This window comes from Fusarium proliferatum (assembly GCF_900067095.1).
Source record: "Fusarium proliferatum ET1 genome assembly, contig: FPRO_scaffold004, whole genome shotgun sequence".
Taxonomy (NCBI): Eukaryota; Fungi; Ascomycota; class Sordariomycetes; order Hypocreales; family Nectriaceae; genus Fusarium; species Fusarium proliferatum.
Window position 1 is genome coordinate 2500810 of NW_022194793.1, and position 15043 is coordinate 2515852.

The 15043-nt window shown below is 49.0% G+C and overlaps 7 protein-coding genes across 7 annotated transcripts; 3 read left to right on the top strand and 4 right to left on the bottom strand.

The window, feature by feature from the left end:
* Positions 1 to 691: 691 nt before the first annotated feature.
* FPRO_04978 (uncharacterized protein) lies at positions 692 to 1318 on the top strand (the record flags this gene model as incomplete). The annotated part of the gene is made up of 2 exons (XM_031230546.1): positions 692 to 904; positions 992 to 1318. 2 exons carry the CDS (start codon positions 692 to 694, stop codon positions 1316 to 1318), a joined length of 540 nt encoding a protein of 179 aa, XP_031080672.1.
* A 340-nt stretch (positions 1319 to 1658) lies between these two features.
* On the bottom strand, positions 1659 to 2555 carry FPRO_04979 (uncharacterized protein; the record flags this gene model as incomplete). Its single annotated transcript, XM_031230547.1, has 3 exons — positions 1659 to 2099; positions 2171 to 2350; positions 2400 to 2555. 3 exons carry the CDS (start codon positions 2553 to 2555, stop codon positions 1659 to 1661), a joined length of 777 nt encoding a protein of 258 aa, XP_031080673.1.
* A 1125-nt stretch (positions 2556 to 3680) lies between these two features.
* FPRO_04980 (putative pyrroline-5-carboxylate reductase) lies at positions 3681 to 4813 on the top strand (the record flags this gene model as incomplete). Its single annotated transcript, XM_031230548.1, has 2 exons — positions 3681 to 3744; positions 3861 to 4813. The coding sequence occupies 2 exons, from the start codon at positions 3681 to 3683 to the stop codon at positions 4811 to 4813; spliced, it is 1017 nt and encodes a 338-aa protein (XP_031080674.1).
* A 452-nt stretch (positions 4814 to 5265) lies between these two features.
* Positions 5266 to 6812, bottom strand: FPRO_04981 (uncharacterized protein; the record flags this gene model as incomplete). Its single annotated transcript, XM_031230549.1, has 3 exons — positions 5266 to 6404; positions 6459 to 6740; positions 6794 to 6812. 3 exons carry the CDS (start codon positions 6810 to 6812, stop codon positions 5266 to 5268), a joined length of 1440 nt encoding a protein of 479 aa, XP_031080675.1.
* A 446-nt stretch (positions 6813 to 7258) lies between these two features.
* FPRO_04982 (uncharacterized protein) lies at positions 7259 to 9413 on the top strand (the record flags this gene model as incomplete). Its single annotated transcript, XM_031230551.1, has 2 exons — positions 7259 to 7569; positions 7622 to 9413. The coding sequence occupies 2 exons, from the start codon at positions 7259 to 7261 to the stop codon at positions 9411 to 9413; spliced, it is 2103 nt and encodes a 700-aa protein (XP_031080676.1).
* A 467-nt stretch (positions 9414 to 9880) lies between these two features.
* On the bottom strand, positions 9881 to 11692 carry FPRO_04983 (uncharacterized protein; the record flags this gene model as incomplete). Its single annotated transcript, XM_031230552.1, has 7 exons — positions 9881 to 10125; positions 10177 to 10366; positions 10415 to 11052; positions 11109 to 11290; positions 11346 to 11410; positions 11472 to 11543; positions 11606 to 11692. The coding sequence occupies 7 exons, from the start codon at positions 11690 to 11692 to the stop codon at positions 9881 to 9883; spliced, it is 1479 nt and encodes a 492-aa protein (XP_031080677.1).
* A 1336-nt stretch (positions 11693 to 13028) lies between these two features.
* FPRO_04984 (putative cAMP-dependent protein kinase) lies at positions 13029 to 14881 on the bottom strand (the record flags this gene model as incomplete). The annotated part of the gene is made up of 4 exons (XM_031230553.1): positions 13029 to 13056; positions 13111 to 13488; positions 13543 to 13796; positions 13862 to 14881. 4 exons carry the CDS (start codon positions 14879 to 14881, stop codon positions 13029 to 13031), a joined length of 1680 nt encoding a protein of 559 aa, XP_031080678.1.
* Positions 14882 to 15043: the final 162 nt, after the last annotated feature.

A 15043-nucleotide genomic window follows, 5' to 3' on the forward strand; every position in this document is an offset into this window, starting at 1 on the left:
TTGCGCTCTCTGTTGACGAAATCTCGGTTGTCGATGGTTTGTGGTGCCTCCAAGCTAAACCTGAGAACTGCTCTCTTGAACTTTTTTTTCGTTATCTTATCAGCCACTAATAGGTCAGTACGCTAATCTGGTTTAGTTCTTGGCCTGGTGTATGTCGACTGAATTCACACTTGATTCTAGAGTCAATCCGCCTGAACATCGATTATTCTTGTTATATTTACAGTAAAAAATTGGTGATCCGAGAAGATGTGTATTGCATATTTGCGAGATTAAGTAATTTATCGAAATCTAATTCCGTCGATCCTCTCGCCTAGGCACCTGTCTCGCCTATGTCCTTCACCGGAATGCTAACGTCCTTTGCTTCCCAGGCTGGGTCAATCAATGACGTTTCAACAACCACACTATATCGTTTAAACATATCCGTATATACTTGACGATTTATAGCAATTACTTCTTCCATGCACCAACCCATGCAAGTTTCATTAAAGGGCATAGTAGGATTGAATGCTTCAATCCAAGGATGCAATGGTTCGATGTAAGTGAAGACCCAATTATACACGTGATACAGCCGCTAGCCCGCCAAATCATCGAGACAGCTCGAAAATCTTCAAGAGCCTTCATCAGACGCCCGCCCGCGACGACTCTTCGAATTGAGCAAACCCCCCAGCCAACCGCAATCACAGAAATGGCCATGTCTTGTCGGTACGCCGCCCAGAGCTGTGCTCGCCACCTCCGATCCGCTCGTGCTGCCCGGGCACCCACACAGCTCGTCAGAATCTCAGCTGCCTCGAGGAGATGGAACTCAACCGATGCCGCTCCCGCCAACCCCAAGATCGAAGCCATTGTCGATCAGATCAGCCAACTTACTCTCTTGGAGACTGCTGACCTTGTTTCAAGCCTCAAGGTTAGTGAGGATAATCATCTGGCGTTAATTGAACCTTGGAGGGGTTATTTTGTCGCAGTATCACTGCTAACTGGAACCTTTCAATAGACCAAGCTCAACATTCCCGATATGCCCATAGGCGGCTTCGCTGCTGCTGCTCCCGCCGCCGCACCCGCTCCCGCCGAAGAAGCTGAGGAGGCTGCTCCTGCTGCCGCCGAGAAGACGCTCTTCACCCTCAAGTTGCAAGGGTTCGATGCCCCATCCAAGGCCAAGGTTATCAAGGAGATCAAGAACATGCTCGGTCTGAGCTTGGTGGATAGCAAGAAGTTCGTCGAGAGTGCGCCCAAGATGATGAAGGAGAACGTCCCGAAAGAAGATGCTGAGAAGATTATCGCCGCCATGAAGGAGTTGGGCGCCACTGTGGTTATGGAGTAAAATGGTTGGATCTCTGGGGCGTAAGGACAGGCGACTTGGCACGATAGATGGCTGGATTGCATGTGTAAAAACATCTGTACTAGTATCTAACAATATGTACCCTTAGAAAGGCTCATTCAGCGATGGGTTCTTTTTAATTATGATATCATATTGAACAAATGTATTGTTCATCTACATGCGACCTCAATTCTCAAGGAAGGCCGGTCTGAAACTTCGCTGCTCTAGCCAGCCATGCCGAAAACGACGGGTATCAATGCTTTTCTCTCAATCCCAATGCGAGCCCAGGACCGAACGCCGACCAATATCCATTCCATAAAAATGCAAAATGATTCGATTCCATTTAGCGACGGTTGCCGTTCGTTGCTCCACGATGATGTTGGCAATTAGACTGTATCTCCATCTCTTTGTGGAAGTCATCCAGCTCTTCGGTGAGCAGACGGTCGTCGTCTTCTCCAAAGTCACTCGTTTCCTCCCACAGTCTGTCCATCTCAGCATTCTCGGCTTTGGGGACTGCCCAAATGCTTTCGCGCTCACGCTTGTGGCGCTCGCGGTCCTCCTCAATCCGTTGCTCAATCTGACGTTTGTCAAGCTGGTGTGACGTGCTCCTTCGACCTGCCTTAGGTATGGTTTGTGAGGGGGGCATGTCTGTCATCTCGACATCTCCATTTGGTGAAGCTAAGCCTAGGTCCTCGACATTTGTCTCACGCTCTTTGATGACATCTTCGATCTGACTGACTGCTTGCGACTCCAGGTACCCTTTTCCTTGAAGACCCTGCAACACCTGCACCGACATGTGAGCCACAGGTTCTAGAACAAATCTGGGGTTGCGCCATGATGCGGGGGTCAACTCACCTTTCGGACCACTTTGACGTTGGCAGCACCTGACCCATCATCCGGGGCAACAGCATCAACGACACGGATGATGTCCCTTTGCATCATTCGAATGTAGTCGGGGTGTCCGTCACGTTGCGCCATGTCTAGGAAGTGCTCGATAAAGTACATGATATTGGCACGTATGTTCATATTGTTCTGCTATCTTGTGTCAATGCCGAGTCCACTGAGATAAAATGGTCCGACTTACTCGTTCAAGCTGTTCCAGGATGCACGAATGCAAGTCCTCATCCATGTCTCTGAATCTAAGCGCATATTGTGCGGCTTTCTGAGCAGATGTAACTGACGCGTTGAGATGTTGAAGTTGAGATGTGAAGCGCATTCGCACTTCAAATGGGTCGGCCATGTCGAGAGCGCAGTGAGTTGGTTGTGCAAAGGGGAAAATTTCAAACCGATGTTCTATCGGAAGGCCGGAAGATTCGAGATACAAAGCACGGCTTGAGAGTATCACAACCAAAGCGAAGGCAGGGGGAATGAACAACAGAAAGCGTTGGTACGAATTGTTTAGCTGGATTAGGTGGTAGGTGAGAAGCCCAGATAATTTGTCGATGAGGTTGATAGTGGGTCTGTAAGGGAAAGGAGCTGTGCCACGTTGTGGCCGTGCGAAGAAGTGAGTTTGATATCTTGAAACCGGCGGGAATAACCAGGTCTCACCGTTCCCGCAACATTTCTTTTTCTTTTCCAGCTTTGTCCCTCCTCCACAGGGAAGAAATCGATCCGGCCCGGACAAGCCGAAGGTGTAACGCATGAGTCTAACCATAAGAGGATTCCGGTGAAGACCTGTCGCGTGAAAGGGCTTCTGTTGAAGCCCTGAAGCATGCTCAGGGGCCTCAGATTCACGAATTACCTCACTTCACAGGGGTTCACTTACACGGTCCAGGCTAGGCTTTGGGCTTTGGGCTTGTCTGGGAAGTCGGAACCCAATGGGAGGCTACTGAATGGTTCTTATCTCCTGACATGGTGAGACTTTGCCTGACGGCAATTTGCTTCGTCACTTTTCTCGGTGAATAGCACCCGTTTGGAGAGTTTGTACATAGAAGTATCAACGGGCGTGAGTCTCAAACTTACCCCTTATTTTCGACACATTCCGTTTTTGCTTCGTCTTGACTGTGTGGCCAGGATGCGCATTGGGCAGCAAAAGCACTTTACTTTACGTTACCCGGTAAAGTTCAGTCTTTTGCGCGCATTTGCTTCTCAGTACGGAGTAAACAGGTAATACCTACTTAGTATTTGTTTATAAGTAGAATTTTCCCACATAAATATGGTTCCATTTCCCCAGCCTTTTTAGTTATCTTTCTTATTTTCAATTCCGTTTTCCCCCATTGCTTCCTCCACTAAACCACTTGGGCCCCGTCCTTGACTCAGGTAGCATCTCCTCTATGTCAAAGTTTTCCCCTCCTCGCTATAAAACTTTTGAATAACAAGTGCTTTTTCCTTTCGTTTACTGCAAAATACCATGTCTCCCAACACAATGGCTCTCACGCCCTATGGCTCAAACGGCAGTACGGACCTCACAATGGCTGTTCTTGGTTGTGGTAAGTCGAAAGAAATACCCTTGGTGCCAGATGCAGATTGTCCTTCTTTTGAGGGCGACGCTATACATTTCTGCGGGTGTTGTATTACGCAGTTTTCATCTGCTAACAAATCCAAGGAACTATGGGAGTTGCTATTCTCAGTGGTATCTTAAACTCACTGGCTGAGATGCAAGGACCTAAGCCCCTCCAGTCCCTCCCTAGATCAGGAGCCTCAACTCCTGGCGATGAGGTGCCTGAACGACTACCCTCACGCTTCGTTGCCAGCGTTGCTACTGCTGCGGGCGCCAAGCGTGTCAAGGGCGCTCTTTGGGAGCATTCCTCCATTCTCAAGGTTGTCCATAACGACAACATTGGTGCCGTTCAGCAGGCTGAGGTTGTTCTGCTAACTTGCAAGCCATGGATGGTTAAAGAGATCCTTAGCGAGCCTGGCATTTCAAAAGCCCTGCACGGCAAACTTCTCATCAGCGTTTGTGCTGGTATCACAGTGGAGGACATTGAAATCGCTCTCCACGGTGCTGTCCCCTCCAAGGATCCAGAGGAGGATGGTCGATGCCGCATTGTCCGGGCCATGTGCAACACAGCTGCCGTGATCCGTGAGTCGATGACCGTTATCGCTTCTCCTAGTTCTCCCCTCGACCATGCCACCGAGAGCCTCGTTACCTGGATCTTCAGGCGCATTGGTGATGTTGTCTACCTTCCTACGCGACATATGGATGCCTCAACAGCTCTGTGTGCTTCAGGTCCCGCTTTCTTCGCTCTGGTGCTGGAAGCTGCCATCGATGGCGCTGTTGCTATGGGCATTCCCCGTGCCGATGCTCAGCGCATGGCTACTCAGTCTATGAGGGGCACTGCTGGCCTTGTCCAAAGTGGCGAGCATCCTGCTCTTCTCCGGGAGAAGGTTTGCACATCCGGTGGCTGCACTATCGGTGGCGTCTTGGTTCTTGAGGAGGGTAGAGTCCGTGGCTCCGTCTCGAGAGCTGTACGTGAGGCCGCTGTTGTGGCCGGTCAGATTGGAAAGGGGGTTGACGGTGTAAATGGCACCAGATTTCCTGGTGCACGTTATGAATGAGTGGATCATGGCCACAATGATCGGTCAGAACTTCCCAGGAAGTCCTGGCAACCATCATATACATATTCCCTACCTATCTCAGACCCCGAAGTAGTCTCAGACTTTCAATCACTAGAATCAGCCTACGAACCGAAAACAAAGTCCAAAGAGGTCGAGCATACGGTATGGGAAAGAAGACAAAATCCTAACATTGTCTTCTATCTTAGACTCGATAGTACTTGGCAATTTTTGCTGCAGACCTTTGGGAGTTCATTATTCTCGCCTCTGTAAGTATGATCGGCTTATTTGTTTGCATGGCATGGCATGGCACAGCATAGTCTAGGTTTCACTGGATATAGGTGTAATGGTTTGATTTATACACAAGATAGTACATTTTCCTTCGTCCAGTATTCCCAACGCCTAGCTAACCCGGTCATTCGGTTAAGCGTCAAGAAATTAAAATACATAAACACCTAAAAATTCTCAACGCGAGCTTTCTTGCTACCAGGATCCTGCTCGGTCTCCTCTGCGCCTAGCTTTCGCTTGCCATTCGCCACTGGTTGGTTTTGAGAGTGCTTCACTGAACGTTCCAAGGCAGCGAGGATACGCGCATACTCTAGTCCAACACCCTGCAGAGTATCATCAAGCTTGTCAACACGCTCATGAGGTTCGATTTGAGATAGGACATCTTTGTTGTGACGGTACAGTCGCTGTTTAACAATCAGGCTCCAGATCTTGCCCTGGTGCTTGTCGGCTTGTGTAGCTTCTGGCTTGTCTCCATCAATGTCCATTGTCGGTCGTACTGATTTGGGAAGTTGAGACATGAGATGCATTTCTAGGACCCGGCCAAACTGGCGAGGTGCAATCTTAGCCTGAAGTCGGATAGTCTCAAGCTTGTCACTGCCAACAACCAGTTTTGGCAGAGTTCCCTTCTTGGGAAGGGTAACGTCTGTATCAAGTCGCAGGTCATTGAAGTCGGGCATCGTGCGGAGGAATTGCAAATCGCAGATGTCTCGCAAGTCATCGAAGGCTTCGTTTGGGTCCTCCACAGTGAACTCGTAGGTCTGTGGAATCTTATGGTAGTGCTCGAAGATGGTCTTGTAGAGCCTTGCGCCGTTACCTTTGCCCTGGAAAGGGGGTAAAATAACGAATTGAGATAGTCTTGTTCGGGAGGGTAACTCGGCGAGGTCCACCTCACCCTTTGGCAGCTCCCACTCATCGCTTCGCGGCGATGCCGGGGGCGTGGGCGGCTGGAAATAGTAAAATCGGTAGATGGTCGAGTAGCCTACAAACACATATGAGGTCTTGTCCGCCACCTTTCGCTTCTGGTAAAGGGCAAAGAATGTCCATCGATCGGCATCGGAGAGATCAAGCTCTGTCGAGTCCATCTCGGGATCTTGGCCGATATAAGTGCCACCTTCGATGAAAAAAGGAACAAATATCTGCAAGCGGCTGTTGAGTTGCTGGATAGTTGGGTCGGCGAGGTTTCCACGCCAGATTTCGTACTCGCCATCAGGACTATCGAAGGTCGCATGGAGGGTTCCCGGCGGTACCCAGTTATCGCCAATTAGCTTTGAGCTCTCTTCGAAATCGCTTGCTGTGGCAAAGGCGACTAGGTAGGTGCTGTTAGTATTTCTCCTTGCGCGTTCAAGGAAGAGTCACGTACTTTTAGGCAAATGATTGCCTTCCCTAAGAAGAGCTGCCACATCTGTAGGCTCAGGTCCTCCATCAACGTTGAATTTCTTGCTGTAGGATGTCTTCAAGTGCGGTCGCATATCGTTTGCGCGAAACCGCAGGCTGACCTTGAGATCTCTGTAGCCAAAGATCTGTTCCTCCTCGCCAAAAATCGAGTATGTGTGTCGGGGGTTAAATGTAGCCAGATGTTGAAGGCCAGATTCGGAGGGAGACACCAGGCTGATATGGATCGCCTCGTTGGCGTTGGCAAGCCCTCAATAAATGTCAGTATTTGGGAGATCAAGTTGTGACAGCCGCCAGACTTACACTCTTCGATGTTTGCCATTTTGAGTGCTTGCTATTAACGAAAGTGAGAGAAAATGGCCGATCAGAAACACAATGCGACCTGGTCTAACGAAGTCCTGAAAAAGATGGAATCCAAGTCGCGATGCGCTCGAGTTGTGAATGGTTGTCGTTGTCTGGGTGAAGGGGTCCACCAAAACGCGACTTTACGCGATTCAATTAAATCCATGCGCCAACACCAGTCAGTCTTCGCGTCCAATTTTCCAGGCCAATCTACCCCAAAACCCTGTGGGTGCCTTATAGGGGAAATGACGTAACCATGAAAAGGTACGTACCCCAAGGCTAAGTCCGAACGGTCCTTGTACCCCTGGCTATCGCATGTCACTCACTCAAGTCTCAGTCAATCGAACCAAACCATCTTTAGAACTCGGACTTTCGCTTCAACTTTATCCTTACAAATTTGTGCACCATGCGCTTCGACTTCTTAAAATGCTACACATAACGAGCAGTTCTTCGCCGGTTGGCTCTGCCATCTTCTCGTGCATCGCTTTAGTTGTCATATCCCTCGTCGTTCTCCTTATTCTACGATACTATCTCCCGCTACGAACGACACCAGCCTTTTATCTCATTCCCATCTTCTTCGCCTTATGGCTACCAACCATTGTCGTGATCCTCGTTCCGGTCGATCTTGCCTCGAGCGCAGTTACTGGTGATGAAGACTCAAGGGGGATATGGCTCCCTGAGCGAGTCATACTTGTTTCATGGCGCATTTCATATTGGTTAACATTTGCGTTGACATGGTATGACGGTTTGGTGTACTACATCGCGGTGGAGGCTAACCAGTATATACAGGTTTATTCTTCCGATCCTTGCTGAATACTCCGACTCTGGATACCGAGAACCATACGACAAGTTCATGTACTCGGTTCGTAGCAATGCCCAGTTTCACGCCATCGTCTTAGGTTTTGGTTTCGTAGGGCTCATTTACTATGTCATCTCCTCCGGCTTCTCCTTGAAGGTCGACGTTATTAAGGGCACTATTATGGCTCTCGCATACTGCTGGGGATTAATTCTCGCCATCTATCTCATGGGCCACGGCTTGGTGTCGATACCTCGACGACTCATGCGCGGCGCAAGCATCAGCGGACGACTACGGCGACTCCAGAGCAAGGCGCCCAAGGTTTATGAAGAGATGGAGGACTCGATTACCAAACTTGAGGATATTGAGGTTCAGGTTGCGGAGCTTGGCCGACGCAAGACAGGAAGCGCAAACACATACCGAGACTGGATCGAAGAACTGCAAGAAATGGCCAATCTTCCCGAGTCGCAACCCCGAGGCACCCGGTTTGGTTCCAGCTCCGATAACAATATTATTCCACATGTCATCACCGAAAAGTATCTCGCCGATCTCACTAGGAAGTATGTGCGCGCCAGACACGCTCGATCTCGATATGTCAATGCTTGGAGTGACCTCGTTCAAGAAGCTGCTGAAGCGCAAGCGATCCTGGACTCGGCAGCATCGAAAAAGCTCGACTTTGGTGAGGTATCACCTCATGCGACTTTTTGGGAAAAGACCGCCATCCTGACACCATATACTCGATACCTCTACTATTATCAAATCTTGCCTTATGCTCAAGTCCTTCTCGGTTTATTCTTGGCAGCAGCGTCGGCTTGTATTGTCTGGTCTGAGGTCGTCAAGTTTGCATTCCCCAAGCTTTCTATCATCAGATTAACTGTGGTTCATCATTGGGTTGGCGATAAGCCTGAAGTCGGCTTCGCTGGACAGGCCATCTCGTCATTCTGGATCTGCTACATGTGTGCAGCGGCACTCATTTCGATGACCGAGGTCAAAGTCTGGCGAGGTCGAGCCCTCGTTCGACGAAACACGGCTCATGAGTCCGCTTTCTGGTATGCGATGCAGGTGGCCAAACTGACTATTCCTATCTCTTACAATTTCATCACCTTCCTTTCGAGCCAGGTCTATAACAAGACTGTATTTTATCACTTTCTCGGACAGCTCATCGACTTTACACCACTGGGTCGTTATTTTGACGACCTCTTTCCTGTGGTCGTACTATTCCCTGTCTTTGCTACCCTTTTTGGCATTTACGGTCGGGTCAAACGAATCTTTGTTGGTATGGATGTAATGGACGACGAAGAGGAGAATGGCACCACTTATGGTACTGGCTCCTGGCGGGAAGGTCGAGATCTCATCTCTCGTGAACTTGGTGGAAACACCCTCTTTCATCGCAGAGAAGATGCACTTGCTAGAATAGGGGCTGCTGGAACAGTTGGTGGTAGATCTGCTCCAATATTGTCTATACCATCTGCCCATGGCGCCGCTTCTTCACCTGCACGGTCTCCAGCTCGAGCTCCAGCTGCGAATGCCTGCCGTGGTCCAGAACATCGCTATGGTGCGAACTGGAACGACGAGCCGCCCGAAGACGATAACCTCTTTACCATCATCGGCCACCGTATGAAAAACACCATGGATGGTATCGAAGCCCCTAAATGGTTTAACGATATCAAGAAGCCAAAGTGGATGGGTGGCGATGATGATACGGCAGGGGCTGGATCATCAAGCTCGGGACCTGATTTCCGTAGGTGGTTCGGTGGTTCCAGCGAAGGCCAGATCCGTATCTAGCCACATCATTTCTATGCATGGGCGGCGCAAGGTCTTTCAGGGAAAAGCAAGAACTCTTTTATTTTGTATTGTGTTTTTGTACTGTCCCATCTTCCTTACTAGAGTCGGTATGGATGAACCGTCGTGGAGTTGAAGGATTAATTGGGGTTTGATTGACATGTTCATGCGTGAGTCGTCTCTTATCATAATTCGGACGGACATGAGGAAACGGACTAGGTGCTACTTGGACATCATGGGGGCAGCTACTGATACCGTCATAAGACGCTCACATTTTAACGGATCATGTTTTTATACGCAAATATATATCTAATGCATCGTATTCGTTCAAATTTGATTTTTTCCTTGAGGTGAAGTCGTCCATATCGTCACAAATGGCGTTAAAGTGTTCATGAGTCGTGAATCGCCTGTAAGCCCAGAATTTCCACAGCACCATCAAAATTTCGAGCAATATATTCCCTTCCTCTTCCTCATGGCTTCGGGGGTGGGCTGACAGTGTTCCAGGTATTGGCTTTGCTCATTGTCCGCTTCCTAAGGGCAAACATGATCTCCTTTTCCATCTTATCGATATTCTTCTCCAGGTCTGCGTCGTCCTTTTTGTGCTGCTCTTGGCGACGTTTGTCAATGAACGTCCACGCCCCGACTATCAGCGCCGTTACGGGAACCGTTATGGCAAAGTATACCCAAAGCTCAACAGAAATGACAGGGTCGGCATCTACGTCAGCAGATTAGCAAGGCCAATAGATAATGGAGAACCATAGCAAACCTTTTCCAAAGTCGAAGAATGTCATGCTGAATACGGATGCCAGATATGTTCCAGGTAAAAATAGGGCACCCATTAGCGACAATGTCTTCATAGCCGTGCTGTCTCGCTTGCTAGCATGGGCTATTCGCCTCTGCTCTCCTGCAATTTCAAGATTCAATCTTGCTTCACGCTGTGACATGATATTATAGAGCTATCCAGAAATCAGTAACATCAGGCGACAAGTTTGAGGGTGACTGACCGCTTCCCGCTGAACCTTGAGTCTCTCGAGAGTTGTATGAATGTAGTTCTCCAAGCCTTTGAGCTTGACTTTGTAAAAGTCCAAACGAGATGCCATACTTCGATGCAACTTTTGGATTTCCTTGCGGTGCTTTCTTTCAGCTTCAATTTGCTCCTCGGCCGCAGGAGCCAGTGTCATCCAAGCAAACTGAAAGGTTTCCATGGCCTTTTCCATCTCTTTGACCAGTGCTTCATATGCTTGGGGTCGTTTCCACATGACATTGCCATGACACTCAACCAGATCACGACTTAGACCGTCGATATCGATAAATCCATTTTGAAAGTACTGTTCCTGCTCCTCAACTTCATTGCGCAAACTCACGGCATTTTCGAGACGGCGAAGCCAGTGCCGAGCCTTTCGTTGTTTCTCGTCATTTTCGGGGGATAGATCATACGTGAGGATGATGATGGGGAGTAACATGGGGTGTCCAACTTGGTTAGCACATGCTTTGAGATGAGTCAAGGACTTTTCAACTTCTGAGCTGGGGGTGCCTTTGATGAAGCCGGTGGTGACTCCGGTCTTTAGGGAATGTGAGAGAAGCATCTCCCAGCCTCGTGTTCTCCCTTTCTTGAGAACATCTGATTTACGGTGGACAATTTCTGGTGGGATGTCAGGTGGTGAAGCTCAGGAGCCAGCCCAGGGGGGAGAAGCTCACGCAAATGAGGCTCGTCTTCATCCTGGTCGTGAGCAGACCAGAAAAAAGGGCCAACTACTGAAGTCGTTTCGATTCCCCGATATGGCAAGTTCAAGGTGCGAACCATGGAACTGTATCTATCCGGCGGAAGTGAGATAACCTTTGGGAGAAACGTATCGGGATGCTTGGCGTTCTTTTGAACTCTTGGCAGCGGTGTTAGTGGACTCTATCTCGATGTTTTGCGACGTTGGATCTCACATTATTCGCACACCACTGAGAAGCTTAGTGCCAGACCTCAGATGATCTGGCGGCGCAAAGGCACCCTGTCCTTGTCAATTGAGTCCTGTGATTTGAGATACTTTGCAGTGTAAGGCATTGACTTACCCTTCGATGAAGAAAGTTGTCAAATTCATCATCGGGCAAGGGGTGCTCCTCGCAGACATCATAGAACGGATCCTAGTGAGCGTATTAGCAAGCATTGTTCTCTTGATACAAAGTCTAGTTGAGACACAACCTACCGAGTAATTGAAGACCTGGACATAGCTGGTCTCTTCTTTGACAACGCGGCACTGGTCAACGTAATATCGAAACAAATAGTCCTCCATTACGACCACGATGCAAGAACCCGAGCTCAGATGCTGCGTGTGCGACAGATATAGAAGTATTTCTTCTGTATAGTAGGTAGTAGGTAGGTTATTCAGAAGGCGGGTGTTTAAGATCTCTCACGTTGGACCCAATGTACTAAAAAAAAAAGCCACCTCCACTGGATTCGCTGCCTGTCTTGGTCCTTGCAGGTCGCTAGTCAAAGCTTGGCGGTGGGCTTTTTGGGGGACTCGATCAAGAGGTGAATGTACAATTTGTTATAAGAGAGAAGAAAACGTAGAAGCAAAAGAATCGGTGAGGTTATAAGGTACAAGGCTAGTAGGGATTGTGACTACTACTAACCTAGGTACCTACCTACGGATACTCAGGTGCCTTGCCCAGGTATTGGATGAGGCTGAATCAAATGTCAGACAGTGTGACAAGAAATGGACATCGGCTCTGGCCTGTCGGAAATAAGATCAAGGTTCAGAGGAATCAATTGAAAGGGAAAAGTGTTCGCTTGTCTTGTCAAAGCCGGTATTACCTTATCATCGGATCCCAACCCCGCGATATTTTCCAAATTTTGTGTGAAAAGGATAGCAAAGTCAAACACTTTCTTTCATAACGGTCCGTCCCTTCTGAGATTGATGGCGGCCGCTCCCAAAATCCCAACCCCAGCTTTACTTAGCGCCACTAAAAAGAGGAACCCGAACCCGTTCTTTAGTGGCTGAGTGGAGAAACGAAACTTGCCCGCTAGGGTGGGCCTCAGGGAGCAAGAAAACACAGGAGCTCAATATATGGTGTCAAAATAAACTCAACAAAGAGTCCCCTAAGCTTAGGCTAGATTTACCTAAGCATTTTTATCGCTTAGGCCAAGGTCCTGCGTTTTCTTTCCTCCCCTAGTGGAAAGATGAAGAATTGTAAAGGAAACGTCATAGCAACTATGGTAGACTGAAAATATCGATGGAATTGTGCATATTCATCAATTGGTCACCAAAACGTACTAGAGATATTCTGGGCACCTGAGTATAAGGATGCCGTAGTACGGGTGTCCATTCAAGGCTATTCTGTGACCTGGGCTACTTGCATAGGATGATATGTTGCCCTGGCTTTCCAAATTGAGCTCATCAACCAACAGCCAACCAACTCTCTCTCCAATCCGGGAGCCTTCTTTTTCATCACCGCATTCCTACAATTGCGTGAAACATGAACCAACGGCAAATAACACAGTTCCAGCATCTCATATCCAAGAGGAAAGCGCACCAGCATGAACGCCCACCCAAAGCTGACTGCACCAAGAGAGGTTTGTTTCCAACCTAATCATACAAGTGCATCCATTACTCGCTCTGAAGCACTTTCTTAAAACTCCGTAAACATGTGACCGTACCTGCAAAGGGTTAGTTTGGCCAATTCATAATGGAGATGGCAAATGATCACTCACTCATCTGGTGCCGTAACCACTCCGTACTTCTCGGGATCCTCAGGGTAACGATCGAATTGACTCGCGTCTCCGGCACCCGCCTTGACTGGTGGCGTGTAGGGCGCGTCAATGTCCTTCCTGGCTAATCGATCCCAGGTGACTTCAGCGAACCAAGGATGGTTCTTCACGTCATCTGGGCCTCCGTAGAGGTTACCTAATCGCTTTGTGAGGTCGGCTGTGATCAGACGCTCAAGAAGATTTTGAGCGTCCGCGTTGACGTATGCCGGATATTTAACTTTGCCCTTGAGAATGTTTTCGTAGATCTTCATGGGAGATCCACTATCCCAGAAGGGGGTGTAACCGCATAGCATTTCATATATCAGGATACCCAAGGACCACCTTGTACGCCAAACATGTTAGTCCATTTCTGTTGTGTCGCCAGTTGCAACTTACCAATCCACGGATTTGTTGTAGCCTTTGTTAGAGACCACTTCAGGAGCTAGGTAATCCGGAGTACCACACAGAGTCCATGTCTTGTCAGGCACTCGCTTCGCGAAACCGAAATCTGTAATCTTAAGATGGCCATGCCGATCAAGTAGCAAATTTTCTGGCTTGAGATCACGGTATATAATGTTCTTTGAATGGAGGTATTCCAAAGCTAAAGTGACCTCCGCGGCGTAGAATTTGGCAACAGGGTTAGGGAAACGCTGCAGTGTGTTAGTCAGGTCAATTGGGGGGTTTTCTTTTTTGGAAAGCATCATATAAAACTTACTCCCGACTTCCTCAGAAGTGAAAATAGCTCTCCACCTTCAACGAAATCCATCACCATGTAGAGGTTCTTCGGATCCTGGAACGTGCCCCAGAGGGTAATAAGGAAAGGGTGTTTGACGTCAGCTAGCATGCGACGTTCGTCATTGGTATGTTCGACTTGCTTCATTTTGACCACCTGGGCCTTCTTGAGCACCTTGACCGCATAGAAACGCTGGTTGTGCTTCGATTGGACTAAATGTACTCGGCCGAAGCTACCAGTTCCAAGCGTCCTCAAGATATCGAAGTCACCCAACGAGTATTTTCCCTTTGTTACGCGCATGACTGAACCAGTGCTAGCGTTCTGTTGATGGTGCGGCTGGTGTTGGTACTGTTGTTGCTGTTGCGCTTGATTCTGACTCTGGTTCTGCTGGTGTTGTTGCTGCGCCTGCGACTGTTGCTGTTGCGGAGGCATACTCGGCTGTGGCAGAGCTTGCTGCTGCTGTTGTTGGAGGGCTGCGGGATCAGTTCCGGGACTGACGGTCTGCGGTCGATGGCTATCTATCGTGGCGGCTAGGTACTGCGGGTTGGTCTGGCCGTTGTTGTAGGAATTGCCCTGTGCATTGTGCTGCTGCTGTTGCTGGGGCGGGTTGATGAGGTTATTGATGCTGGGTAGGTTCTGATGATCGTGATTCATAGGACTGCCCGCACCGTATGAGGGTTGATGGAGGTTAATTGCGCTCATATCTTCTTGTTGCTGTCCGTCCGTAGCTGCTGTCGTCTGCTCATTCGGCGCAGAGGATTGATTCGATTGAGACACGGCACCTTCCTGAATCTGGTCTGGCTGCTGCTGGCTCTGGCCGTTGGTTGGTTGGGCACTTGGTGCTGAGGTTGATTGCCTGCTTGTTCGAGGCAGGTGAAAAGCTTTAGAGATGGACTTGGACCTGGAAGTGGTAGGAGTAACTGGACTAGTTGGACTTGAAGCAGAAGGATCAGAGTTGCCCTCTCTGGTCCGCTTTTTCTTGAGAAACCCCAGTGAAGGCATAGGGTAGTGATAGTGTGACGACAGAAAGAGAGGGGGGGAGAATTGCGAGAGAAGCGGGGAGGGGATAAGATAGGTAGGTAGGTAGGTAGGTAGTGTGTAGGAGTGGTGGTGGTTGCGGCAGAATGGACCCAAAGATGAGGAAACACTCTGGGCAGATCGATC